Source organism: Electrona antarctica, assembly GCF_951216825.1.
Source record: "Electrona antarctica genome assembly, chromosome: 22".
Classification (NCBI taxonomy): Eukaryota; Metazoa; Chordata; class Actinopteri; order Myctophiformes; family Myctophidae; genus Electrona; species Electrona antarctica.
In genome coordinates, this window is record NC_136805.1 from 9,543,781 (window position 1) to 9,571,103 (window position 27,323).

Sequence of the window (27,323 nt, forward strand, 5' to 3'; positions counted from 1 at the left end):
CCCCTCTCTCTCTCTGCTGTCATTCTAGGCGTGCTTGCTGTGCGTACTCCCTTGGCTCCTGTCACCAACTGTCTGTGTATGTCTCAGTTGAGTCCCCCATCTCCCCGTGGCTCCAGCTCACTCTGCAGTGCAGCGGGCCAATTGCAATGTAATTAAGACACGGAAAATCCTTCACTTGGCCAGGAGGAGGATTACTGTTAGACGACGTGGAGCTGCATGATGTGCGGACGGAGCTGAACTGTTAATTTGTCTGGGGCGGTGGTGTACTGTGTACTGGTCTTAACCCGTTAAGACCATAGACCCATTCTACAAAATGTCTTCTAAATCCAACCCTAGAACCTTAAGAAACCCTGGGGAAAAAAAACCCAAAATCCATACGTATTACACTGAAATCCTCCCCATGGACCGTGACGGAGGGGGCGCCGTCGTCTCTACCGAATTTAAGCCACGGGAGACACCACCAAGCTCGCTAAAGCGCACAAGTTGCTGTGTCGAGCGTTGGGGAGTTCGGTAGAGCCGACTCAGCCCTGTCCGAGTTGTAACCCAATAGCACAGAATCCTAAATGATGTCAAACCCGATCTCACCCAAACAGGGTGAAATAGCACGGATTGGCAAATCCCATACATACAATACTAGTGAAAGCCACGCCTCCATCACGGTCAAAATGGTAGCAGTGTAATAGGTACGGACTTTGGGTTTTTCTAGGCGTGCATGTGCGGAATTCCCAATCCGTGCTATTTCACTGCGTTAGGGTGAGATCGGGCTGTCGAGAAAAAAAAACAGTTTCTTGAGTGGTAATGTCAATGAAATTATAGGTATTTGGCCGCTGACCTCCATCTGTAAATGTTTTGTGTTTAGAACAACCAGAAGCAAAGATTTGAGTTAAAAATGTGACACAAGATGCACAAAGTGACGCGCTATGAGCTTGTATATCTGCTTTTTTCTTTGAATAGCCAATGTATAAAATAGTTATTTTTGCCGCAAATGGGTTAAGCTGACATGTGACTACAGTACAGTATATGTCCTATGGCCGTGAATCCATGACGCACATTTTTTGGGGAAAAGAAAAATGGAGAATTACAGTATATCACCTCTGCCAGTATGCAGCAAGTTTGAGGCATTTCATATCACTCTCCATGAGCATGAATGTGATTCTCTCTCTATTATGGATTCATAATACAGTACAACATCCACCCCCTTTCAGCAGGAGAACAAACTGCAGACTATAATGTACTGGCCGGCCACACAATAAAGTCTGTTTATGACCATTATTGTAATAATGTCGACGCAATATACCAAACATTCCGTTTGGTAACTACAATTCCATTTACAACACTGACCTGTTCCGGCTTGATTCATAATGAAGCAGAGTGAATGACCCCCCCAACCCCCCACACCGTGTTTCTACGTCCGTATAATAATATCCCCCACCATGACTCAATGGGAGGTTAACAGGCTGCCTGTGTGTGTGTGTGTCTATGCGAGAACCCCTCCCCTCTATGCCATGCCATGCACGCACGCACGCACGCACACACACACACGCACACACACTCCCCTTCCAAGCCCCTAATGGCCCCTAGGGAAACTTCATTATTTATCGCTATTGAAGGGGACCTTTCAATTATAATACCTCAGCCCCTATGTCTATTACCCGATGGTCCCGGGGTTGGAGATTGAATACCTGTAGCCTCCCTCAGCGATAATTCAAGTGCCGTTGTGTGTGATGTGAAAAGTTCACGGGATCTGGGGCCGTCGTGCCGGGCAACAATGCAGAGGCAATTTGCTGATCTACTCCAGTTTGGTGGAGTCAATAAGGCCTTGGAATGCCACGCCACGCTAATGTGCGGTGGGGGACGGAGGGGGGGTGGGGGAACGGTGGGGGAACGGAACCTGTAATAACGGATAAAAGATGTACAACAAGGGCTTGTGTTTTTTCCTCCTTAACCCATTTTGGGCGGGAACCCCTTTTGGTGTTGTATACTTTAAGCTATTGAAAAATAGCAGATCTACAAGCTCATAGCGCGGCACCGAGTGCCGCGCTACGAGCTTGTAGCTCTGCTATTTTTTTTGAAAAATCGTGAAAATGTGGCGCAAATCTTTGAATATATATTCTTTCAGAGCGAGCGTTTTTAACTCAAATCTTTGCTTCTGGGGTGGTCCCTGGAACAACATATTTTCAGATGGGGGTCGGCGGCCAATTACATGTAATTTTTGGGGTCCTTGACATGAAATATTGAGCACCACTGATATAGAAACATAGGTATTTCAGAACATTGTCATGATTTAGAAGACATCTTTTTTAAATTCAGGCCTAAATGGGTTAAACAAACAGCTTAGCACGTTGCGGTATTTCAGCCGGGCGGGGGGTGCCGCCGCCGCCGCATTCCCCTCATGATGTTACGTTTTGAACATTCTGTGTGAATGCAAATTGGAGACCATCGAGTTACTGATTTTTCTCACTTTCCGAGTCGTAAAGGAACTGCAGAGTGCTTTTCCAGATAGGCAGGGGAATTTGGCATGCTGTACTTGTACTTGTTGGCTGTACATTGGTGAGATCATGCAGATGTATATTTAATGGTTGGCTCGCTTTGGGCAGACCTCGATGATTGCACTAATTCCCTGACATTGCACGTGTAAAATGTTTCTCGTAAACAATTTATCATCTGTGAATGCAAAATTAGTGGATCGTTAAGGTGCTCAGCAAACAATCGCCCTGTGTAAATTATAATGATTAATAATTATCACAACACACAGAGTCATTTGTCTGACTTTGCAGAACTGTTTATACCGCCACTCCGCCAGGGCTGGTGAACAGGGTTTATCCCATTTTGGGCAAGAACCCCTTTTGGTGTTAGCATTATGTTATGCTTTAGCTATTGAAAAATAGCAGATCTACAAGCTCGAGCTTGTAGGTCTGCTATTTTTGAAAAATTGAAGAACCACTAACATAGAAACATAGCTTTTTCAGAAAACTGTCAGGATGTAGAAGACATTTTTAGAATCTGATCTCAGGTCAAAATGGTTTATGGTGGTTTGGACTGCCTTCCTTTTAGGATAATGAAGTCAGACCTGCCCTGTCATACAGATGACCACACGTGTGTAAGGGATTTATCATTTGAGATAAATTGTAACGCCGAATTCAGTGGCGCAAAACCATGGTGCTAGCCATGACGCTAAGCATAGCGGTAAAACAAAGCAATGATTCGGCGTGTCCGAGGTTATGAGTGACAGCTGTGTGCCTGCTTATTGTGGTAAACAAGTGCATTTTGAAATAAAAAATCACACCCGTGTGAAGTGAGGGGCGCTAATATATTAAAGTCTAACTCATGTTGATAGGTGATGTAATGGTGATGTAAAACAAACGGTGCCAACACAAACATTAAATTCTCTTTATTGTTAATGGCATTTAATGTTTGTGTTAAGGACAAGATGACGTAAATTTTCCATTCATTGTCAATGGCGTTTTTAAAACAAACTGAACTAAAAACAAACATTAAACCTGTATATACGTAGGAGGGGTTAGTGCCCCTCAAAAATGTAAACTAGCAGCCGTAGATGTGACAATATCAAGCAACTATACATGACCATCAGCTAAAATAAATAGATTGTGTATTTATATGCTGCCAAATGACCTGAACGAGCTGTCAGTATACTTCTCCCCCGGCTCCCACTGCCTGCCTGCTGTCTGGGGAGTCTCTCCACGACCAGCGGGAGCCACTGTGCTCACTCACAGACAGGCAGGCAGGGAAAGGACACTAGTGACGTTAGTAGGGGCGATATAGCCCCTCCAATTCATGGCTTTTGAAGATAATGTCATATGGCAGCCAAGTCTATGGAAGTTTGTTTAGAGCCCTTATGACCTAAAGTCGTAAACTGTTTGCCAGCCAAGTGTACAGTATGGACGTTGAAGATATTACAATGTTTGTTGTATAGCACTTATGACGTAAATCGTTTGCCAGCCAAGTCTTACTGTTTCGACAACGTACTGTATGACGACATGTGGCCGATATAAATACAGTAGGCGCCCGGCCATCACTTCACACGCGTGTGATTTTTATAATATTAGCAAGTAAGCTAAAAACCAACTGCTTCACAAGAACAACGTTGGTGTAAGTATAAAATATTTCATTGAGCTGCTACTTAAAATCTTTTACATAAAAAGTTGGATTCCTATGTCCGGGGACCCCTAGGGGTACTTGAGGGAGTTCCAGGGGGTACCTAGCTCAATTAGAGATAGTTCGTTAGGAACCAAATGGACCCTTATGGGTCTGTAACTCTGAGAGTGTACAAATGGAACCAAATGGACCCGTCCATTTGGTTCCATTTGTACACTCTCAGAGTTAAATTAACAGTGGTTTTACGATATAATTGTACCAGAGATAGAAATAGCCATTAAATCGGGGGTCCGTAGCATAATGCGTGTGAAACTGGGGGTCCATGAAATTAATGTTTCGAAATCACTGCTAGAGCCGTAAAAATCCTCCCTTATCGGGGTCACTGGCATATGTTTTCAAATGGGGGGTCCGTGGCCTAATAAATGTTGATTTGGGGGTCTTTGACACGAAAAAGTGTGGGAACCACTGCTATACAGTATGCTGCAAAGCAGCATCTGTGGAAAGCAAAGTACCCACTGGAGACGTAGCTCCGTGGTGGAGAGCCTGCTGTCAAAATGTCAATGACACAAGCAAGCAAACTCCAAACAAGCACAAACATACGGGCTTCACAAGAACAATGTTGGTGTTGGCGTTGAAACTTGAAGCTGTGGTTCTCAAACTTGAAGCTGTACAGTGTACCGTATGTGTGAGTGGTGTGGTGGTGTAAGGATAGTGTGTATACGAATCCATGGAGCAGTGCCCGTCTGGCCAGGTGTAGCTAATCAGTGGTGCGGCGTAAAGCTGCGCTAAATGGTACAGCGCAGTAATGGCGTGCACATAACGAACATCCACATGTCACATTTCATAGCAGTAAATAACAATTAGGCCATGTCTTATTCATTAAAATAACATGTACTATATTTGTCCAATTTTATCTTTTCACAAGATTGTCAGTGTGTACTTCAAATGTAAGATTTCATCCAGCCATGCAGATTTGTATGTCTTTATAAGAAGACACTTCAAAAATACACTTCGCATCAGATGTGGAGATGTTGCCAACAGCAGGCTGTCGAGCCCAACCTGTAGAAATAAATAGCTTTGATTGTGTCTGAGTTTAAAAGCAGCTTTAGATCAAAATGCCGTCTGCACTATGCATAGAGTTAAAACGCAAAACTTGGAGATAATAGACTGTCGCTTCTGAGTGAACTGAAGAACCTCCAATTACAGTAACAGGGTTGCAAGTACAGTAACCAGTGCAGTGTTGCAAATCAATGCCAATTTGCGCTTTTTCTCAGGAAAATAGCAGTAATACGGTAATGTTAATATACTGCTGTCAAATGTCAAGGAATGATTTACTGTAGTTATATAAAGAAAGAAGATCACACCATTGTCATTCACCATTGTCTTTGTTATAGATGTGGTGTTGACTTGCCATCTCCCAATGTATGAATGAATGAACCATTGTAAAGCGCTTTGAGCACTTGGAAAAGCGCTATAAAAATGCAATTCATTATTATTATTTGGATAAGGATTTGTAAAAAATAATACTATATCTTAGTTATCGTTATGGTGCTTGGTGTGAACGTCACTGAAGTAAAGGTGATGCGCTGATTAGAGTGACCCCCTCAATCAAGGCTGAAACAAACATTAAACAAAATATTCAAAGTATTCAAGAACTATCTGATATTAACCCATTTTGACCTGAGATCAGATTCTAAAAATGTCTTCTACATCCTGACAGTTTTCTGAAAAAGCTGTTTCTATGTCAGTGGTTCTTCGATTTTTCAAAAATAGCAGACCTACAAGCTCGTAGCGCGCCACTCGGTGGCGCGCTATGAGCTTGTAGATCTGCTATTTTTCAATAGCTAAAGCATAACATGATGCTAACACCAAAATGGGTTAAATATTAAATACCATTTGGAAACCACTCTTTTTCTTCAACTATATTTAGATTTTGTCATATGACACAAGTGCATGATTTAGTAATTTGTAGATGGATTATTTGAAATGTTATGTGTGGGGAGGAGGGGGCCAACTACATTTTGACTGTGTTTTGATTGACATCAAACGCAGTCCAGTGACAAGACAGCCACCCTGTCTTTACAGACTTTGGATAAAAGCCAGATTTTAGAAAAGCACCTGTCCTGCAGTGGTTTGACCTACCGTATGAGCAGTGGGGGAAATTGTATACTTCGGCAATTCGAAAATAGCCAGTCAACAAGCTGACACCACTATAGGGCGAGGGCATTTACAATGCGAGGGCATTGGAATAAATCTGTCATTCTTTGAAAACAAAGGGACGAAATATTTAAAATGTTGTCTTTTACTTTGGCACATGTTTTTGTACTTTTACTCAAGTCAATTTTTGGCCTTTCTCTAATGAGAGAACATCCAAACGGGAAGCACGCACATCTCAAAAATGTTGACGGGGGCAGGACAAAAATATACATAAGGTAGGACGTCCGCACACCGTTCTTTAAGCTCCCAGTAGTTTTATTTAGGAATCAGGAATCAACGCTTCGACCCCTCCGGGTCTTCATCAGGAATGAGTATACAACAAAGTATAGGCGTGTTTTATATACAGGTCGACAAGCTGTCTTTGCAATGAAGGTAATCAGAGTAGTCAAATGACACCCCCCCCCCCCCCCCCCCCCACATCTACTGACATAAGCTAACATACTCTTATGGAATTGACAAAAACGATGGTGCTTGTACAAAAAATAATTTCACCCACTGTGATGTGACAATAAAGCTGATTCTAATCCAGCAATATGAGCATATTGTGTAATTGATACTTTTAAGTAACTAATTGAAAACGTTGTACTTCTTCACCACTGCTTATGAGGCAATCAAAATGTTCGACATTAACTTATTGTGGGATGTGGAACAAGGGATAAAAATGCTTTGCAGTCCCACATCAAGTGGTTCTCAAACAGTGGTCCCCAGCCAAATGTCTGCGACGTGCGTCAGTGTTGTGTTTGTTTATTGAGGAAGCAGATATTAGACGATGCATCAAGGAATCAACATACATAGATATACCACATAGCACCTTGGCCTCAGGATCAATGGCCTGATAGACTCACCGCACACAAGCTGTCATTTGGCTGGAAATAATGAACACATTCACACACACAAACACCAATGTGCCTTGCTTTTTGCCTCGTTGCCTTTTCAATTTTTAATCTGTTGGAAATAGATTTCGAGATGGATGCCAAACCTGAAGCTGATACATTTTAATTTGATCCTTCCCAATGCATCATTATTTGCACAATAGCAAACGGCGGTCGGAGCTTGTGACTGTGTGCGTGGAATGGCAAGTCCGTACGTGGCTTCAAATACTGCACAGAATACAAAACGTCCAGTGCACAACAAAAGGCAATCATTCCGTTTATGTTCCCACACAATGGCTCCTGGATAACCCATTCTGACCTGAGATCAGATTCTAAAAATGTCTTCTACATCCTGACAATTTCCGGAAAAAGCTATGTTTCTATGTCAGTCGTTCTTCGATTTTTCAAAAATAGCAGACCTACAAGCTCGTAGCGTGCCACTCGGTGGCGTGCTATGAGCTTGTAGGTCTGCTATTTTTGAAGAACGACTGACATAGAAACATAGCTTTTTCAGAAAACTGTCAGGATGTAGAAGACATTTTTAGAATCTGATCTCAGGTCAAAATGGGTTCATTTGTATGATGGATGGTGAAAATAGCTAAAGCATAACATAATGCTTACACCAAAAGGGGTTCCCGCCCAAAATGGGATAATGGGCTATATCAGGTGGGGGTGGCTGGTAGAAAAACGGACCGACTTTATCTGCCTCTCCCAGTCTTCCTCTCTGCCTCTTCGCTATGAATAATAGATTGCAGATGAGAGCTGGAGTTTGCCTCGCAGGGAGGCAGGTATATATGTGCTGCTTGAGGTCGACATTGCACAGCCAAGATCACTCCCTTACTCTTGTGTATCTAACCAATTTTGACCTGAGATCAGATTCTGAAAATGTCTTCTACATCCTGACAGTTTTCTGAAAAAGCTATGTTTCTATGTCAGTGGTCGTTCGATTTTTCAAAAATAGCAGACCTACAAGCTTGTAGCGCGCCACTCGGTGGCGCGCTATGAGCTTGTAGATCTGCTATTTTTCAATAGCTAAAGCACAACATAATGCTAACACCAAAAGGGGTTCCCGCCCAAAATGGGCTAAAGCACTTGAAGAGGTATTCTGCAGATGTCCTTTGAATTCATTAGTTTAACCATTTCTAATTGCCTTTTTATCAGGGCCTCAGCGGGTAACTTTGTGAAGGACAAAGCTGTTCAATATTCAGAGGTATCCTCTTCAGTATGATAAACAGCTTGGGCCAGCTATATTTAACGCATGGTGGTGCTATGCACGCTAAATATTTTTGGTTTGCCCAAGCTGTGTGGAGCATTCTGTGCAGCTGTGCACTCACTGACTGCACTGAACATCAAGTACACGCACCGCCAAATCGTCTGTGTTCATTTAATCGCAAAGAGTGTAAAAAATGGACCCAAACGTGATAAATGTTTACAATTAACAATGAGACGGTATTAGAACCAGACTGTCTACAGTTGTGCGGGACTGCCAGTTGTCAGAAAATTAAATTACAGTACCATCTGTTATAATATTCCAAGGTTAACATCATTCCATGTCTGGCTGGGATGTACCCTTTTGTATTTTTTTTTAACCCATTTTGGGCGGGAACCCCTTTTGGTGTTTTAAACATTATGTAATTTAGCTATTGAAAAATAGCAGATCTACAAGCTCATAGCGCGCCACCGAGTGGCGCGCTACGAGCTTGTAGGTCTGCTATTTTAGAAAAATCGTGAAAATATTTTTTCACGTAGATTTTTTTAAATTTCGACGCCAGGCCTAAATGGGTTAATGCAATCGTAATAAGGCTAAAAGGGCACCTTTATAGAAGGGAAGGATGAGAGAAAATATCTGTCAGTTTCAAAGGCCAAGCACTGTCCTTTCAAGCAGCGGATTAATCCATTCTGGGCGGGAACCCATTTTGGTGTTAGCATTATGTTATGCTTTAGCTATTGAAAAATAGCAGATCTACAAGCTCATAGCGCGCCACCGAGTGGCGCGCTATGAGCTTGTAGGTCTGCTATTTTTGAAAAATCGAAGAACGACTGACATAGAAACATAGCTTTTTCAGAAAACTGTCAGGATGTAGAAGACATTTTTAGAATCTGATCTCTGGTCAAAACGGATTAACCGTGCTCAGATCGCTGCCCATGTTTCTAATGAGCATTCACTGCCCATGTTCACTCATGGAAAGAATCAATTAAAAACCAAACATCAGATTCAATTCCCATATCTTACGTTCTTTTTTTTTCTTTTTTTTAATTTTTATCCCGCGATTTTGTAACCCATTTTTCACCCCTGTGTCAATTAGCTATTGTGATCCTGGGCTCTACACACCCTCCGCCAACCTAGTCCCCATATATGGGGGACATGGGGAGAGCAACGGACTCCTTTACACCTGACAGGGGGGAGTTTCCCTGGTTGGACGTAGCGCGTGGAAGGAACACGTTATTCCAACCAGTTCCTTTCCCCTCCATCAGGTGCCCCGGCTGGCCAGGGGGGGGCAGTTTAGTGACCAAGATTACTGCATGTTTTTTGTGAGGGTACCTACCCTAGGGGACACGGGGAGAACATGCAAACTCCACACAGAAAGGCCCTTCTTACGTTCTTAAAACCCCCCCCAAAAAAGCCCAAGTGAGGCAAAAAAAAAACTTGAAATTGAAAGACTGGGACCCAGAACCCAATTGGTTTATGTGGTTTTGAACAGATCGCCGATGTTCGGAGGTCATTTCTGATTATCCGGTGATCGCGATTGGAACATTGGCGTTATTTAGAGTAAGGATGGACCTCACTTTAGCTGGCTAGCATTGGTGCTATTGCTTTAGCATCCAAGATGGCATCCAAAACCGGACGTGCATCATAGTGGAATTGCTTCTCGTGCATGTGACACCCTTGGCCACGCCATCACCGCCGCAGAGGTCTGGGTTCGATTCCAGGTGGCTTGGCCGGGCGCTGCATTGTGTTCACCGGTGTGGGAAGGAGCTTATGTTGACTGTCAGGAGAAACGGCTGCATGAGTGATGGAGGTGGCATGTGGAAAGTCCAAACCCTCCCCAGGCCAACAGTAGGGGGTTTGGCAGGCAGTGACAGGGAGTGCAGTACACATGGAGGACTTGGCGGCGAATAAATTGGGCAAAAAAAAAAAAAAGAGAGAAAAAGGAGCTGAATTGAATTGAATGAACATTATTTATTTTTGAGACTCTGAAGAATACTGCTGTTCCTTTGTAGATGCGGGTTTGGGGCCGTAATACATATTATGCTTTCATTAAAGATATGTAAGACTCCTGCGCTTGCTAAATAGACTCTTAACCCATTGAGACCTGGAACGCGTCCATGTCACGTTAGCGTTTAACCACATTAACCATTAACCCATTTTGGGGCGGGAACCCCTTTTGGTGTTTTAAACATTATGTTATAATTTAGCTATTGAAAAATAGCAGATCTACAAGCTCATAGCGCGCCACCGAGTGGCGCGCTATGAACTTGTAGATCTGCTATTTTTGAAAAATCGTTAAAATGTGCCTCAAATCTTTCCGAAAATTGTCATGATTTAGAAAACTTTTTTTTTTTTTAATTTCGACGTCAGGCCTGAATGGGTTAAGCTGCCATATAGAAAAGATGCGAGGCTCCAGCAGCATGGCAGCCCAGATTCATCAACCGCAAAGTCTCCTCTCCGCCTTATTTGTGCACGGGACCCGCTAGCCTCGGAGATGATGAATAACAAATCTAACCCATTCAGGCCTGACGTCGAAATTAAAAAAAAAAAAAAGTTTTCTAAATCATGACAATTTTCGGAAAGATTTGAGGCACATTTTAACGATTTTTTCAAAAATAGCAGACCTACAAGTTCATAGCGCGCCACTCGGTGGCGCGCTATGAGCTTGTAGATCTGCTATTTTTCCATAGCTAAATTATAACATAATGTTTAAAACGCTAATGCTAACGTGACATGGATGCGTTCCAGGTCTCAATGGACTAAAGCAAGGGGAAATTACCATGAAAAACCCCTTGCAATTCAACCGGTGCATAAAATATCTGCACTTACTTTAATGAGTGGCGATAAAAAGTTGCCACGCGGTGCGGTGGGCAACGTCGTGATTGATGTTGCACATTAAGAGTGTGCAACCGTGCCCAGGCAAATATCACAGCAGAAAGCCTCCATGTCGTCTGGCCATTGTCCCCGGCTGCCTGCCTGCAAAGGGCTTGTTTCTTTCCTACCATTTACCTGCCTCACTGTTGCTCCAAATCTCTCTAAACAGTCCTTTTCCTCCTTGCTTTCTCCTGCCTCTGGAAAATGCTGCCTGCAGTACATTTTGCGTATATACCCCCTCTCTCTCTCTCTCTCTCTCTCTCTCTCTCTCTCTCTCTCTCTCTCTCTCTCTCCGGCATAGATAAAAGCCATGGGCTCTCTCTTTCTCTCTCTCTCTCTCTCTCTCTCTCTCTCTCTCCGGCATAGATAAAAGCCAGGCTCTCTCTCTCTCTCTCTCTCTCTCCCTCTCTCCCCTCCAGCGTGCCTTTCCTGCCAGACAAATAGCTCCCCTTCTTTCAAAGTGGCCACAACAGAAGGACAGTGATAAGAGAGCTGTCTCCTAGCTGTCACTTCCTCCCTCACGTCACTGTAATTGACTGCAGTGTAACTGGAAGAGTTCCTGCAGCGACACCCAGGGAGTGTCGCCATGGAAGACGAGCAGGACAGGTTGTTATTCACTGACCTTTTGCATAATACTATAGCATGCGCTGCCTGGTGTTTTGACGGGTAATGTGACGGAGCGCTTTGTCCTGCGTTAATCTTTCGACGGCCTCCATATACGCAAACCCGGCGTCGGTGAAACACAAACGCCACTATTACATCTCTCAGGATGACTCATCTAAATTGCTCCCTTGTTTAAAGAGATTTTCTTTCCCGCATGCGCTCATCTCCTCTTTCCACCTGTCTCTTCATGTCACCTCAATTCCTCTTCCCTTTCCTCTGCTCTCGTTTCTCCTCTTGCCTGCAGAAGCAGGCAAGAGTGAATGATAAAGATAAAGAATGTCGCACCTGATGTAGCCACTTAAAGCTTAGAGCGCACACACACACACACACACACACACACACACACACACACACACACACACACACACACACACACACACACACACACACACACACACACACACACACACACACACACACACACACACACACACACACACACACACACACACACACACACACACCAGGCTGTGGATGTTTTTTTTGCAATTAACAAGGTGCTGTTTCTCGCCATTAGAAAAAGAAAACGTCTTCTCAGCTCTAATTGCGCAGTGTCTTGCATATTCAGACGAGGACGACCCCAGCGAGGGACAGTGATGCCTGTTCATGGTTCCCTCGTTGCGTGTGAGACCTCTGGATGGATCTGCATATAGTTGCTAATGAGTGCTGTGGCCCCCGGAGCCGCTCTCTCTCAAGGACCTTATTAACAACTTCCCGATTGGTGATTCTAAGGAGCGATTCTTGGCCCGAGCAGGTCAGCCATGCCACCTCCCCTGGCCTGAACCACAGCACAAAAATGTCAATGGGCTAGCTGGGTAGTACCCCAATAGGCCTATCTCACAGCCCGCTTTCCACGCCCACTTCCGGTAAATAGTGGTGTCTTTAACATTAGCATTTACACGTTTTTTTCTCTGGAGAATCTAAGTACATTTTCTAATGTAAAAATGTGACAGACCAATATTATTATGAAGCAAACAAGATGGTAAATCAGCTCGAACAGATAGAACAAACCTTACCTTGAGAAAACAAAAGTTGTAGACTTCTTAAATTACCTCTGTTAACATGTAGCGTCTATGGAGTGACGTCACGCTATCACCACTAACCCCGAAAGGGGGCGTATTAAGGGGGGCGGGGAAATTCTGTGAGATAGGCTTATAGGATCGCAATGTCAATCTGAAATCAAATTGCCATGCTGGCTGGCTGCATGGGGGCACCCCAGTGGCCCACCAAGTAAGAGTGCATACCACAGAAATAAGGCCCTTGTTATAGGCCTTCCCGCAGCTGGCCTGGGTTTGAATCCGACCCCGAGGCACTATGCTGCATTGTCATTGTCATCCCCTCTCTCATTCCCACCTGTCCTGTCTCACTGTCACCATCAATAAAAAGAAATGCAGAGGGGGAAAAGAATTGACATGCCGGCTGCAATAAGAAAAAGAAAAAAGCAGAAATGCCGAGGGAAAAAAAGAAAATGTATACATGCCGGCTGCCATAAAAATAAAGCAGAAATGCTGAGGGGAAAAAATAGAAAATGTATACATGCCGGCTGTCAAACAACTTCCTTAGTTACTTTGGGGGCGGAACTTTTTAATCAATCAAGGTGAGCAAGAGGTGTAATCTTCACATTACAGCTGTGTGCTTTTTCCTTTCAGACCCCGAGAAGCATAAATATGTGTGACACGTCTCAAAGACTCTGAAATAATGTGACAATGATTTACAGCGCAGTGTTTTTGCTGTTGACACTGAGTGCATAAAAATGACAGACAGCGTAAGCCCCTATATGACAAGGACAATTAATACAAGTCTGAGATTCATCTCCAGTTGCTGTGTTGTGTTTGCAGATATACGTTGCGTCAAACGGAAAGATTGCCAAACAATTGCCAAACAAAAAGATTTCTCAGAGTCTCTCTCTCTTTCATCCATCTTGTGAGATGTTTTGTGAGGAAGTTTTATACAGTACAATTACTGAGGACTGTGACACTTTTAAACGGAATGCGGCGTGCGTGCACAGTCCCGATGAGACGTGCACCCACGCAGCAGATCAGTGTGTCCTCATTAGCTGAGCTCAAAGGCGGCCGTGACAGGAAAATCATCTTTACTGATTCCTAATTTTTGGACAACATGGACAACAGACTAGTAAAAACTGCATATTGATCCAGACAGATGGTTGAGGGAACGGGAGCGAGTCGAGCAGCAGTATACGACACGCACCAAATGAAAAGATATGCCCGTAAGCACCAGTAAATGTTTCTCAGCCTGTCAAGGAGAACTGTTGCGTGTGATATTATGTGCTTTTCCACAGAATTGGGCAACGGCAACGCCATGGGGTGTTAGGACACCAACGAAATGAAGGGAGAAATTAAACATTTAAGATTGTTTTTGCGCGTCTGCTCAATACACTCATTCGGGACAGTGTATTAGCACTTTATATTTAGGGAGACAACTGTGGCATCACACTAAACTAACAATTTACTGTCTCGAATGGGTAAATCCGCCTGGGATGATAGAAGATTCAGTTGCTAGATTGTTCAGATCACGGAGCGGATCTTCTCAGAGACAACACAAGATAATTTTTCAAAACGAACCGATTTCTTACCCATTACCTTCTTTACGACTCACTTTTACAGATGAAAAGGGTTTGCAAAAATAATCACTGCATACGAAATACTGTAACTATTCCCACATTCCCAATTAGAATGAAAGAAAACACGCAAAACAAACAGACCAACCCATGCAGGATTCTGAACAAAGCGATATCTTACCTATTATTACCTTCTCACAACTCACTTACAGAGAGACTGACTCTTTACATGAAACAGGGTTTGAAAAATAAAGAGCACACCGACCAACTATTCCCACATTCCCTCACCGTATTAGAGAAAACATGCAGACAGGTGAACCTATAGGGTTCTGAACAAAGCCGGATCATACAGGGAACAGATGTCCACCTGCCCTCATCAGTCCACACAGCGTCTCTACACGGCTTGGGGTGTAGAGACACATAACGTCCTAATGATTACATGAGCAACTGGCGGCCTGGGGGCCACATGCGGCCCCCACCTTCACTTAACACGCCCCGTAGGTTGATTTCAGCTGTTACAATTCCAAACATGCAAACATGACCGCTTTAATTACTTCAGTAGTAGCTTAGTGACTAGTAATACAATTTGATTGTCTTTTTTCTTTTAGCACTGTGGCCCTCTGGAATGAGTGTGGAACTATAGTGGCCCTCTGGAATGAGTGTGGAACTATAGTGGCCCTCTGGAATGAGTGTGGAACTATAGTGGCCCTCTGGAATGAGTGTGGAACTATAGTGACCCTCTGGAATGAGTGTGGAACTATAGTGGCCCTCTGGAATGAGTGTGGAACTATAGTGGGCCTCTGGAATGAGTGTGGAACTATAGTGGGCCTCTGGAATGAGTGTGGAACTATAGTTGCCCTCTGGAATGAGTGTGGAACTATAGTGGGCCTCTGGAATGAGTGTGGAACTATAGTGGCCCTCTGGAATGAGTGTGGAACTATAGTGGCCCTCTGGAATGAGTGTGGAACTATAGTGACCCTCTGGAATGAGTGTGGAACTATAGTGACCCTCTGGAATGAGTGTGGAACTATAGTGACCCTCTGGAATGAGTGTGGAACTATAGTGGCCCTCTCCATTTTCAAAGTTGTCCTAATGCGTTGTACATGCATCTAGCTCCATTTCCAAGCCATATTGTGCAACATTCCTCATCGTGGTGTTATCCACTTAAACTCTGGCCTACAGTATATCATTAATTTACTACTGTATATTGTCTTGGTCCGCTCTTTTTTTCCGTCCACACCAATTAATGTCTTTGCTGAAAACAAGCCATGTAACAACGTGCGTGTGTCGCAACGTTTCTGCCGAATGTTTGCAGTTCTTTGCAAAAATGTTTGCCTATTGTGACAACTGGGATGCTAATTCATGTGGTTAAATCTCCCCCTGATACTGAATAATTATGTCAGGAACTTCACTGAAAGGCTGAATTTCTGCAACATTAAATATTTGGGTTCAGCACGGCATGTTCCTTCTACAGTACAAGGCCTACAGACTTCGCTACATCACTAATGATGCATTATTTGGCCATTGCGCCGTGTGTATGTGTGTGTGTGTGTGTGTGTGTGTGTGTGTGTGTGTGTGTGCGGGCGTGCGGTCTGTGTACGTCACCTGGGGACTTTTAAATGGCCGTTTGTTTGATATTCTGCAGTGCTCTGCTGGTTGAACTCTCTTTGCGGTCGTCACGGGGTTGCTGTGAGAGCCCCGGCAGGAAGACGTGGAGCCATCCAGCTGCTCCCCCCCCCCCCCCCCCCCCCCCCCCCCCTCCCCCCCGTGCTCCGCAACAACCCCGTCGACCTCACCTGTCCGGCCCAAGGGCCTCAGCGCAAGTAGCACGCACAAACGCTCATGCGCGAACAGAAAACACACACACACACACACACACACACACGCACATATAAACACTGCCATATAATTAAAAACCACACATTCTGTCTGTATAATTAAGCTCCTGCAACAGACGCAACGCCTGCATGCTTTCCCAACAACAGCCTCGAGAAATAGACCAGGCCCTCTTGGAAAAAATGAAATGTTTTCTCTCTTTTAGTACAGCAAAAAAACAACACACACACACACACACACACACACACACACACACACACACACAAAAAAACATGAATAAATAAAATAGCGAGCGATATTGGATGCAGAAGAAGGAAACAGCAGAGAACCATATAGCACTGAACGAACCAAGCTACAGTATATGCAAACTTTATAAATATAAATGAGGCCCGGGTATGATTTACATTAAACTGCAGTGTTTGTCTGTAGAGAGCATTGTGCCTCTGTCTAATATAGGTACGGTATACTGGATACTGTGCATGGACCCCGGGCTGCCCTCACATTGCCTGTTTATTAGCATATACAGTTGGGTGCCACCGATATTGTCCCTTATCATTTAACTGTCCTTTTGCGCAGATCACGCAAACCTCAGCAAAAAGAAAAGGACAATATCGATGGCCTCCAACTGTATTCAGCTATTAGTGTAGATTTTCGTCTTACACAAACATTAAATTCCCATTGACAATGAATGGAGAATTTACGTCATATGTGTCTGTGCAAATCGGCATGTTACGTCATGATGATATTATATACGATGATAAGAGCGCCCCTCACTTCACACGGGTGTGATTTTTAATTCACGCCCTACTTGATCATATTACCACAGCGTCACACAAAAGCATCAAAAGTAGCAGATCTATACAAGCTGGAGTTTGTAGACGTGCACTAGCCATATATGGAGCGTGTCTTGAGTGTACAGGGTTTGATGAGGTCAGATCAACATATGGAATGTCAGAACAGGTCAGTTCCATATATGGAGATCTAAGGGTAGCAGTGGGGGCAGTCTTGAGTGTACAGGGTTTGATGAGGTCAGATCAACATTATGGAATGTCAGAACAGGTCAGTTCCATATATGGAGATCTAAGGGTAGCAGCGGGGGCAGTGTCTTGAGTGTACAGGGTTTGATGAGGTCAGATCAACATATGGAATGTCAGAACAGGTCAGCTCCATATGTGCCATATATGGAGATCTAAGGGTGGCAGTGGGGGCAGTGTCTTGAGTGTACAGGGTTTGATGAGGTCAGATCAACATATGGAATGTCAGAACAGGTCAGCTCCATATATGGAGATCTAAGGGTGGCAGTGGGGGCAGTGTCTTGCGTGTACAGGGTTTGATGAGGGCCCAGGTAGGACTGGGCCTTAATTTCCGGGCCTGTTGAGAACTCTAGTTTTCGTCGGCTGCCGGGCACAGCTGCACTAATAACTTTGGGGCAGGCCCGTCTAGAGTTTAAATGGACAGGTATCAGTCAAAAGGGAGACATGGAAGAGGAAGGATGGATGGATTAGGATCAACATATGGAATGTCAGAACAGGTTCTGACATATATCCATATACTAATATTGATGACATCAGGGATCTCCATATATGGGCTTAATTGCGACAGCAGGTCACATTTACTATGATCCCTGATTTACTATCATCCCTGATGATGTCACGTGATGTTACGAGACCTGGGAACCATACATGGGGATTTTGAGTGATACACTGACTGACTGACTGACTGACTGACTGACTGACGGGAAACATGATTCCATGCGTGTGTGTGTGTGTGTGTGTGTGTGTGTGTGTGTGTGTGTGTGTGTGTGTGTGTGTGTGTGTGTGTGTGTGTGTGTGTGTGTGTGTGTGTGTGTGTGTGTGTGTGTGTGTGTGTGTGTGTGTGTCCATGGCTAAATCGATCACTGAGACTTCTCTGCTCAATACTGGCCTGCAGTCACTGCACTCCACTGTTCATGCTGAGGATAACATTCAACTAAACCCCAAATTCAGACAAGCAGTCCATTGATTTTGCTATGCCATCCACGGTAATAACCACCTCAAGGCACAAGACCCACCAAATAGAGATGAGGAATCCATTAGATTAACTCATTTTGGGCGGGAACCCCTTTTGGTGTTAGCATTATGTTATGCTTTAGCTATTGAAAAATAGCAGATCTACAAGCTCATAGCGCGCCACCGAGTGGCGCGCTACGAGCTTGTAGGTCTGCTATTTTTGAAAAATCTCAGAACCACTGACATAGAAACATAGCTTTTTCAGAAAACTGTCAGGATGTAGAAGACATTTTTAGAATCTGATCAAAATGGGTTAAAAAAAAAGAAAAAAGCAGTGGGGGTTGGAGGCTACTTCATGTGCACAGTGTTGTTGTGCTTCATTTTCCGCCGTTCATTTTTATTGTAAACGTTCCGCTCTGAGAGCTCAGTCTGTCCGTTTAGATTTGTTCGTGGAGCGGAGAAATCAAAGAGGACTTTGGAAACACAGACTTGACCACCACCCCACATTGATATGAAAGGCTAAAGCGAAACATACACCCATGACAGGGATTACAAATGTTTTGTTTGTTGTTTGTATACAGAGACGGGGTGAAAAGGGAATTACAAATAACCTAGGATTCAAGACATTTTATCTGCTTTTTCCTTGCATCTATAATCTCTGGGAGATACAAAGATTTTTTTTTCTTCCTTCCAAACATTGCGTGCATATGAATAGATTTGTGAAATGGACCCCCTCGGGGGATGAATACAAACAGCGAGGAAAGAGCAATGAGGAAATACAGCTAATTTGGTGTAAAAAAAAAAGAGAAACAAGGCAGTGTTTCCTCATTAGAAACGTGACAGGGAAGTAGCCTGTATACTTCCCTGCTGATGCTTGCCTGAGGCTACGTCATCTATACAGAATGACTGTGTTGACCGCACGACAACCAGCTGAATGACTGTGTTGACCGTCCGCACGACAAACAGCTGAAGACTGAAATAATGGGAAATACAGGGCGTTTTTGCCACCTGGATGTTCGACAAAGTAAAGCTTTGCCGCTTTCAACCTGTCAAAGTCTTCAAACCTATTCTAACAATGTTCGAAAATTGTGAAAATAGCAGTTCTATACAAGCTTATAGATTGGGCATACGTATGGGCTATCCTTGAGCCAAGCTCACAACACTGCATGTTCCCAAAGGGGAAGAGACTGGTGGTGCAATGCAATCTACACCCTTTGGCACCACCCCGCCGAGGCAAAGAGCCCGGTCCATCTGGAACCGGGCATAAATCTGAACTTCCTATATAATCAACGGCATGTTCCTCAGCTGTTGTAATTAGAGCGATGAATATGAAATCACCGGGTTTTGACAGCGCCGAGGCAGCTTGGAAATGTACGGTTCTAAATGGCCCCCAGTAGGGGCACTCCTGACGTGACTGATATTGCTCTCTGTGTGTCGTTCGTTGCAGGTTTGCCACGCCGCATGGCAACACCACTCAGCTTAAGAGGCATTGGCGCACATAAAAAAAATAAAAAATAAAAGCAACCGCCTCCTCCGTCTTCTGCTGGAGACAGACGGAGAACAATGCGGTCATAGTAGACGATAGACTGTGGGGACTCGAGCGAAGCTTACAATTTGTGCTTGGATATTGATTGGGTTATATTTCGTCCCTCTCATTAGCTACTGGGCTACTGATACTATATAGTACAGCAAAATGAAGGTGGTGAGTTCACTTAATTCCCCGTCCGCTCAGAGAGGCATTAGTAATAGAGTCTGATGTAGACCTATTATGGAAGACAGATGGTTTGTCCAGCTCCAGTTTGTCTCTCTCTGCACAGTCTGCAGCCGTGGAGGCATGGGAGGAGGAGGAGGAGGAGGAGGAGGAGGAGGAGGAGGAGGAGGAGGCATCGCTACACTCGTTTACAACACCCCAACTAGGAGATTTACTTAGGCCAGTGGTTCCCAAACTTTTCCATGCCAAAGACCTCGCAAATTATAGCCATATAGCCTCATCATGGCTGCCAGGCTGAGTTTGTAGATCTGCTATTTTAGCTATATTTTTATCGACATTTTAAAACCTTTGGGGAATAATTGCATGCCCAAAACAGGCTGTGCCCCCCCACAGCCCCCACTTTGAAAACCACTGACTATTGGTCTGGAAACCAGGTGGTCAGTAGTTTCCACCAGGCTGATCCTCAACGAGTGGCAGCTGGAGGTCCCTGACTGTACAAAACTCACACACAGAGAAACCTCCAATGGGAGAGCAGGGCAAGAGGCCATGGCAAAAAACCAGACAACATGGCACTTATAGATCCTACAGACAGTTCACAGATCTTATTTAGTTAGTTATCTCCCAGCAAGAGGAGACCTTATGATCTGGATATGGTGCCCTTAAACCTTCTGTTTGCACTGGTGCAGGGATGGATTCTGTAATAGATTTGGAGAGGAGCTTAACAAGGTAGAATTCATCTTCTTTGGCCAAAAATACAAAGCGTCGCAAAGGAGAATGTTTTGGCCAACTCGATATTTTTGTTAGGCTATAGGTTAAAAATAAAATGTGTATCTGCCTGCCAACGAGGAACAGAATCGAGGGAGCAGCTATAGGGTCAGTCAAAGCTGAACTCATCGATGACAAAAATATTGATTTTGTCTTTCTAAGAAATGTACAAAAACAGAATGTAAACTCTGGTATATATGGTATAATGGGTATACGTGTGTTCTGTTGTGAATACTACTGTATGTGTCTTTTGTTTTGTTGAATAATTGCTAGTGTCCTGATGTGTTAAACGACAGTAGAATTCTTATAAAAGCTCAGTCAAAGGTCTCTCTTTATCTCATATATTCACTTTATAGCAGTATCAGGTAGAGGAACCCGCCTTGCAAATCCCTCGAGGTGTACTGATGTGAAGGCAAAAATGGACGGAAATAAATCACAAGAGCGTGGCTAACATGCTTGCATACTAATATGTATATTACCCATGGGAAAACTCTATATCTACTAATGGAAGGGTGTGTGTGTGTGTGTGTGTGTGTGTGTGTGTGTGTGTGTGTGTGTGTGTGTGTGTGTGTGTGTGTGTGTGTGTGTGTGTGTGTGTGTGCGTGTGTGAGGGGGGGTCACCTTCTCTACTCTGACACCATCAGTTGCAGTAAATGTGTTTTGCATGCATTTAATTGTAAAATGCAGAGGCGGCAGGCAAGGAGGTTCATGGTTCATGGAACGGGTGGAATGAAAATTAAATGTGGAAAGAGTTTGTGATTCCTCTTTCTGTTATATCTCTTATATTACAAGTACAACATCACAGCAAAGCTGTCGCCATTTTGCGTGCCGTGCATGGTCATTCAATGAGCCTGGGCGAAAGTGAACTATGAGTCAATACTATTCTTGATCTTACGTGGACTTGGAATAGATTGATGGGGGAGAGAGATACAGAGGGAGAAGAGAAGAGAAGAGAAGAGAAGAGAAGAGAAGAGAAGAGAAGAGAAGAGAAGAGAAGAGAAGAGAAGAGAAGAGAAGAGTTTTGCTGGTCCTTTCGGTGTGCATGTAGGACAGGTGATGGCTAGATATGAGCCATTATATTAGATGTAGATGTGGTGCACGGGGAGCTGCCACTGTACCTTTCTGCTGATGGCCTCGACCCAGCGTCACAAAACCAGAGGAGATGAAGTTGTGAAGGTCATGGCCACCGCCACTGCTGCGTACACTCTCCTTGCCATAGTGGAGACCTGTTCACACATGCGTAAAGACAGACAGACGCACGCACGCACACACGCACACACACACGCACACACACGCATTCACAAACACACACACACACACACACCGCTATGAACATCTGCAACAATGGGCAATAAGAGGATTTGACATCTTAGTTTCGACATATACAGTATATATATATTTGAAAACCTACTATCATGTTCAGATTTTTGAGCCTCCGCTCTATTACGCAGCTATGTGTCCGTATGTGTGTCCCTGTGTCTGAGCACCGTATGTGTGTCCCTGTGTCTGAGCACCGTATGTGTGTCCCTGTGTCTGAGCACCGTATGTGTGTCCCTGTGTCTGAGCACCGTATGTGTGTCCCTGTGTCTGAGCACCGTATGTGTGTCCCTGTGTCTGAGCACCGTATGTGTGTCCCTGTGTCTGAGCACCGTATGTGTGTCCCTGTGTCTGAGCACCGTATGTGTGTCACCTATATACAGTACGTGTCCCTGTGTCCGAGCACGAAAATCTGCAGCACGGTAACTCTGTCATTTCTCGACCGTTTCAGACGCGGGAAGGCTCGCCGGAACCGGGCCGCCCCCCTGGGCGCGTTCCTGCGGGTCTGGATGTTCCGGGGACCCCCCCCCCTCTCATCCCGGGACCCCCGCACGGTAATTGTCATTTATCAAATATTTTTGTCCAGAAACAATCAAAGTACAATAAAGAGCACAGCCACAGTACACTACAATACAGTACATAGCACAGTACAGTACAGTAACTATAACAATAAATGTATTAGATGCACCGCTCAGTTCACACAGGTGTGATTTTCCCCCTCCAGAATCATATAAAGGCTCTCTGCGGTGTCAGCTCCTAATTGTAATGGGGACAGAGAGGGATATGAGAAACAACAAGCCGACAAAGGGTGGTGATCTGAAAAGCAATATGTTTCCTTCGCCCACATCCCAGAGCACTTTGAACCCAATCTACACTCTGCCCACACCGCTTTCATGACTGCAGATGGAGCACCTTATATTTGCCACTAAGGTTACTTTCCCATTCCATTGCAGCGGTAATTACGTGTGTGTGTGTGTGTGTGTCTGTGTGAGTGCGTGCGTGCGTGCGTGCGTGCGTGCGTGCGTGCGTGCATGCGCTTTAACACTAGCATGTACCTACATACGTTAGGGGCCAAACACAAACACACATAAATGGTAAATGGTAAATGGTGCATTTATATAGCGCCTTTATCCAAGGCACTTTACATAGATTGTGCATTACATTCACCCATTCATACACCGATTGCGGCGGAAGCCATGCAAGGTACCAACCAGCACATCGGGCAATTTGGGGTTCAGTGTCTTGCCAAAAGGACACTTCGACATGTAGACAGGAGGAGCCGGGATTCGAACCGCCGACCCATGGATCATTGGACGACCTGCTCTACCTCCTGAGCCACAGTCGCCCCACATACATACTGTAAGCACACACAAATACACTTGCCTAAGCAGTGAGCACACACACAAACACAGACAGACACACACATGCACGTGCATGCACACGTGCCCACACACACACACGCTATTGTCTTCCTTTGTCACGTATGTCATTGGTAGGCACCGCACTCCCTACATGACAACCCTTGAATTCTGAAAGACCCTTCAAGCTCAAAACCCTTTCCTTCAGATTGCCCCCCCTCCCCAACTCATTAAGACAAGCTGCAGGGGAAGGCTACGCATTATGAATTTATTGTCCTTGATGGAAGGAAAATCGTGACTTTCAATTCAAATGTTATAGAATACTTACAAAAAAAAGGGGGGGGGGGGAGAAAGAAAAAAAGGGGGGAAAAAATCAAATGCTCTCTCTGGTCATCTGTGTCTCTGCATGCCATGTGTGGGAGAGCAGAAAAATGTGAATAATCAGATAATTACATTATGGAATGCGGAGGATGGCGCAATGCGAGGCATGGCCACAACTAGGAAGGTTATTCGGTAACAAGGTCGATTAAGCCTTAACACGGCCAGGAGGAGGTAATTTACATGGTGTACTGATTTTATGGCATGATCAGATGCCGATCTGCTGTAGTGGACATGGTGTCTTGCACATCATCTCAATGAAGTCTCTCAGCTGTATTAATACATTTCTATATGTGTCTGACTGCTCTCTCTGTCTCGCTATACGTGAGATAAATGCAAAGAGCAAGTAAAAGATAAGTTAATAAACCACTTAGCCATGAGCCCTATTCTGTCCATGTCATAATATAGGCCCAACCTCGTGGAATGAACTTCAAAACTCCTTAAAACTGAGCTCCCTGCCATCCTTCGGTCAGTTCAAAGGAATGCTCCAGAACATTTTTCACCGTGATTGCTCCTGCTTCAATTGATTTATTTTACTGGTTGTTCTGCATTTAAGTTCCTTTGTAATTTATCCTGATTTATAATGTTGTGTTGATGTATTGTTTTGACTGTATTTGTGAAGTGTAACCTCGGCTACATTGAAAATGAGGGCTTGCCCTCAACTGTATTTCCGAGTATAAATAAAGGTGATGATGATGATGATAGGAAAACTGGACAAATTGCCATTATTTTGGAACATCCTGCATACTGTCTTTTTTTTGTCTGGGCCATAGACCCAGAAGGCCTCACCGGTGTTCTTATGTTGAGCTTTGGGCAATTTTAGTAGAAGAGCGGAGGAAGACCCGAGTGTTCTAGTTGGAACATAAAAAATGTATGGAATCCTTAATATATGAAGACTAATGTGTTCTTGTGACCTTACTAAAAAGGAGAATTCAAATTTAGGTCTGAGTCTAAAGTCACACGCAGGTCTGTGACCTCTGTTTGACATGTCATTAAAGATGGAGTGCCATGATTTTTTTCCACCCTAAACATGATCAGCAGGTCTTATTATTATATAAGTAGGCAGAAATGTTTCCAAAAAAGTGTCCAGTATTTGTTAAAATGTCGTTTTTATGTGGGCACCCATACCAGTTCATTAAGTATGCCTGGTTTGCCTGGTGTTGGGTGGTGATGGGTGGTGATCCACCTGAACTTAAGCAGCTGTAGTTGTATGATAAAGGGGGAGGGGTTAGGGGAGGGGCTATTTTCATTGGCACGTTTGACTGTCAAGGGTTCAGCCTCCAAGAAGAAACCCTAAATACAAAGGGAATACATCATTGCACATAAAATCGACTCCAGGGTGTCTAATGAAGTATACTGTCACCTCATAGACACATGAAAAACTGGAAAAATTGTGGCACTCCATCTTTAAGTTTTAAAAAGTTATCGCACATCCAAAGATGGATGTCCTTGAGACAGGAAGTGAGATCACTCAGGGCATTGGGGTCGTCTGGTGAAACAGATAACTATAATGTGTAATTGGGTGTCGTCTGCATATAGTGATAGTTAACAAATAAGTATAGACCCGTGGGGGAATAAACATTGGTCAACTTAACCCATTTTGACCTGAGATCAGATTCTAAAAATGTCTTCTACATCCTGACAGTTTTCTGAAAAAGCTATGTTTCTATGTCAGTCGTTCTTCGATTTTTCAAAAATAGCAGACCTACAAGCTCGTAGCGCGCCACTCGGTGGCGCGCTATGAGCTTGTAGATCTGCTATTTTTCAATAGCTAAAGCATAACGTAATGCTAACACCAAAAGGGGTTCCCGCCCAAAATGGGTTAAGATTTAAAGTAGCTATAAGCACCAATATCTCACATTTTTAATTCACTTTTTATTTTTGTATTCAGACAGCCAGCAATCAGTAAAACGCTCAACCAAAACATTTGTCTCTGTGACACATCTATAGGGGCTGCAATCTGCATTCAAAGATTTTCCTAGAAGCTTCGTCATTGGTCGATTTGCCTGTCTACTTCCTGATTGGTCCAATGACAAAGCTTCTAGGAACATCTTTGAATGCAGATTGTGGCCCCTAGATGGAGTGTGGCCCCTTTGGAGTGTTTTACCATTGCTGTCTGTTTGAATACCAAAAAAAGAAAAGAAAAATAGGTCATTAAAATGTTGAGATAATATTGCTTATATCTACTTTAAGTCCTCAGAGACTGCATATTTCTGTCATAGGAACTCTCTATTAACCCCTTGAACCGTTGCATTGCATATACTCTGGGGGGATCATTAGCCCAAAATAGCAGATCTACAAGCTTGAAGAAGAAGAAGAAGCACAATTTGATCAGTTATTGACTATGGCAATATTATCTATACATGCATGCAACTCCGTCGTCACTAAAACCTGCACTCGACAATCTATATCACTTTGCCCTCCGGCTTATAACTGGAGATGGGTTCCTCTCCCATCACTGTAGGCTGTATGAAAAGGTCGTTTGGCCATCATTGGCTAAGAGACGAGAACAGCACCGCACTGTTTGTATCTATACAAAGCCTTAAACAATTATATCCTAAAACTGGCCGTCATCATCACACCCGTTCCCAAGACTATACTTTGTTTTAGAAATCCCCAATGTTAATTCCGAACTGCAAGGGTATAAGGTAAGATAGCTTTTCATTTCATATGCACCTCACATGTGGAACTGTCGATTTCACTCTGTGCTTCACAGGGCCAAGGACATACGTTGCAGAAGGAGGAGAGATCACTGGAGCAGCACAGCCTTCTTTTAGGTGCTAGTATACAGGAGAACGACTAACGTTTCGACCTATGCGGTCTTCATCAGAGTCACTTGTAAGGATTACTTTGAGTTGATCCAGCTGTGTACTTACTTGTTCACTTTTGAAATGTTTATTATCTTGTAATGAATTTGTGTTTAAATTGTATGTTATGTTTACTGTAATCAGGGCGTCATTGGAAAGTAGAGCTTGCTTCTCAATTGACTTCCCTAAATAAATAAAGGTGAAAGAGGGCAAAGGTATGTGGCCCTTTATCTCCTAATTACTATTGGCCTCTCGCTAAAGTAACGCTGCTGAGATGATTGATGACTATGTTACAACGTCCTGAGCAGGGCACTTTTGGACGAAAACAGAGAAAATAGCTGATCTACAAGCTTGTAGAGCTTGTAGATCAGCTATTTTCGGTATTTTGTAGTGTGGTTAGAAAGCTTTACACCGCTCCAGGTGGTTCGGTCAAGAACAACAAAGCACTTGGGTTGAGGGTTTTACTGAAGAACGTTGAGTTGTACAGAAAGCATGTGTGTGTGGTTCTGCAAACACACACAAAACATAAACATAAAATTACAATCATTTCCATCAACAAATACAACTGGCTAAACATACAAACATCACCTGCCTAAAACATGCACACATTTCCAAACACTTTTACAACAGCAC

General features: G+C 43.9%; 1 protein-coding gene across 1 annotated transcript in view; it reads right to left on the reverse strand.

The window, feature by feature from the left end:
- LOC306915470 (shisa family member 6) overlaps positions 1-27,323 on the reverse strand; it is an 86,724-nt gene that overhangs the window by 47,690 nt on the left and 11,711 nt on the right. Inside the window, exon 3 of the mRNA XM_079492805.1 lies at positions 21,949-22,056. Coding sequence (XP_079348931.1) covers positions 21,949-22,056 — 108 coding nt within the window. The remainder of the gene's footprint in view (positions 1-21,948; positions 22,057-27,323) is intronic.